The sequence below is a fragment of the Bombus impatiens genome, unplaced genomic scaffold (assembly GCF_000188095.3).
Source record: "Bombus impatiens unplaced genomic scaffold, BIMP_2.2 scf_2990, whole genome shotgun sequence".
NCBI lineage: Eukaryota > Metazoa > Arthropoda > Insecta > Hymenoptera > Apidae > Bombus > Bombus impatiens.
The window spans coordinates 3,934-6,466 of NT_179409.1; the positions used below are offsets into that span (position 1 = coordinate 3,934).

Here is a 2,533-nt window from a genome sequence, read left to right on the forward strand (position 1 = left end):
GGATAGATAATCACTTATTGCACGAAGATAAGATAGATATGTACGTTAGAGCAGTACTCTTATAATTAGATTTAGTGTATTAGTGGTCGCAGCACTATAAGATATTTAGGATTGGAAATGTATGTGAGAGAACACCGAGAACCGACAAAAGATTTGCGTGAAGTGTTCGACACTCGCTCTATATGTGTACTGCCGTATTAGGCGTTAGTTTTTTGACTGACTGTCGCTCTTTTTCTAATACGGAAGAAAAGTTCGGTGTGGGTGTGCCCCTGTGCCTGAAGAACGCGGGTTCGTTGTTCCCACTTTCGTTAGGAAAAGTGAGGGTGACGAACCTCGGTGTCGATTGGTCATGACCTGCACTATTGCTCGAAGGGATGAGTAGGAGGTCTCCTACCATCATGGTAGATAGATGACTGTGTTCGTGAGGAAAACCTAGCTTGTTTTATCACATGGCTATTCGGATTTTCCTAATAGGTGCATACCCGCTTTCACCGTGTTTTAAGTGCGACTAATAAACCCAAGGACCTCTCTAAAAACCGACTGTGTTTCGAGAATATTTTTAAGCGTTAGAAATTCTTCAAGACAAACGGCTTGAAGACACATGGCGAAACAATACAGAGAAGTGAAAGTTATGGTGGGTCCTTAGGTTTATTGAGGGTCGAAGTGACGTTACGCAGGCCGGTTTTTGTCCGGTCGCGCGGGCTGGATGTTTGCATGGATGCAAATGTTTTAGGCGGCGTAACATCCTCCCCCCGTTGAGAGGGCACCGATCAAATTCTGGCTGTGGAGTCAGGTGCGTCGTTGGTGACCTCCTTCGCTCCGTGTGGACGTTCGGCCTCGTCTGGATCTGAGTGGATGGGTAAGGGGACCAGTCTTTTGACACCGCGGTCCAGGATGCTGGTTGCCGTCTGCACGATAGCGGTCCGGATGATTCCATCGGCTCCTGGGTTGACCTTGACTTCGCGGCCCAAAGGCCACTGCAGAGAGGGCAAGTTATCCTCCCTGAGGATTACTATGGTTTCTTCACGAATGTTATGTTTGCCCTTGTCCCATTTGTTGCGGCGGGTTAGTTCATTTAGGTACTCTCGATACCATCTGCTCCAGAAGTGCTGCTTAATCTGGTGAATGCGCTGCCAACTGGGTAGCCGGCCTGATGGAACTGTCCTGAAATCACGCTCCCGTAAACTGGTTAATGTGTTACCGATTAGAAAATGACCGGGAGTGAGGACAGGAGGATCTTTCGGATCGGATGAGATGGGAGTCAGTGGGCGTGAATTGAGAATGGCTTCAATTTCGATCACAAGGGTGTTGAGGTGCTCAAAGGTCAGGAGCTCTGTGCCGACAACGTGGATGAGAATGCGTTTGAACGCTTTAACCGCGGCTTCCCATAAGCCGCCAAAATGTGGTGTGTTCGGAGGATTAATACGCCATTGTATCTGTCGGTCGGCGAGAAAATTCTGTACCCTATCCTGGTGGTCGTCGGACTGCAGTAGGGTCCGGAGTTCTTGCAGCTCCCGGTTAGCCCCGACGAAATTGGTGCCGTTGTCGGTGAGAATCGTTGCGCAGTATCCTGGCCGCGAGATGAAACGACGTAGCGCGGCCATGAAGGCGTCGGTGGTTAGGTCGCTGACTAACTGTATGTGGACCGCCTTTGTCGCTAGACAAACGAATATGGCGGCGCACGTCTTGATTTTACGTCGGTTGCGGTCCCTCCTCTCCTTGACGTAGAATGGGCCGCAGTAGTCGATTCCGACGTTCGTGAACGGCCGCGATTCGGTAACACGCGCCTCTGGCAAATCACCCATCAAGTATTCCACTGGTGGAGGGTTGGCTCTGCAACAGCGGACGCACCTTCAGAGGGTGCGCCATACCTGGCTACGGCCGTCGATCGGCCAATAGCGCAGTCTCACCGCGTATAGTGTAGCTTGTGTCCCTGTGTGATGATTGTTCCGGTGCTCTTGCTCTATACTTAGCTCTGTCACCGAGGACTTCGGCAGGATGATCGGGCGTTTTTGGCTGAAGGGTATAGCGGAGTTGGTTAGTCGTCCTCCTACCCGGAGTATCCCATCTTCGTCGAGGAAGGGGGTTAATGGCTTCGAGGAAGGGGTTTAATGGCTGTAGTTTCCCTCCAACGTCCTCGCTTCGACTTTTCTGGAGGGTCCGAATTTCAGGCGCGAAATGACTGGATTGTATTATCGTTATTAGTTTGGTGTGCGCTGCAGTTAGTTCGTCGGTGGTGAGATGGGCAGATCGGTGTTGCGTATGTCTCCATCGAAGACACCAGGCGACGTTTCTTATTAGTCTTGGCCAAGACGAGTAACGGTGGAGGAGTATGTTGTCGTTAATATTCGTCCTCAGACAAATCGTCTTCTTTTGCTCCGGGAGGTCGACTACCGGTGTCGGGCTCCGGACCGGCCAATAGTTTTCGCTTTGCAGGAGCCACCTTGGCCCGTTTTTCCAAATGGACGGACATAGGAATTCCTTGGGCGTCTGGCCTCGGGAGATGAGATCAGCCGGATTATCGTCGGTAGGC

The 2,533-nt window shown here is 51.1% G+C and overlaps 1 protein-coding gene across 1 annotated transcript; it reads right to left on the bottom strand.

The window, feature by feature from the left end:
- Window positions 1-770: 770 nt before the first annotated feature.
- On the bottom strand, window positions 771-1,980 carry LOC105681902. The gene has a single exon (XM_012393423.3). The coding sequence runs from the start codon at window positions 1,803-1,805 to the stop codon at window positions 771-773; it is 1,035 nt and encodes a 344-aa protein (XP_012248846.1). The 5' UTR covers window positions 1,806-1,980.
- Between the last annotated feature and the right edge of the window lie 553 nt (window positions 1,981-2,533).

Excerpts from the sequence above, each read along its gene's own strand:
- LOC105681902 (XM_012393423.3), bottom strand. The coding sequence starts at position 1,805 with ATGGGTGATTTGCCAGAGGCGCGTGTTACCGAATCGCGGCCGTTCACG.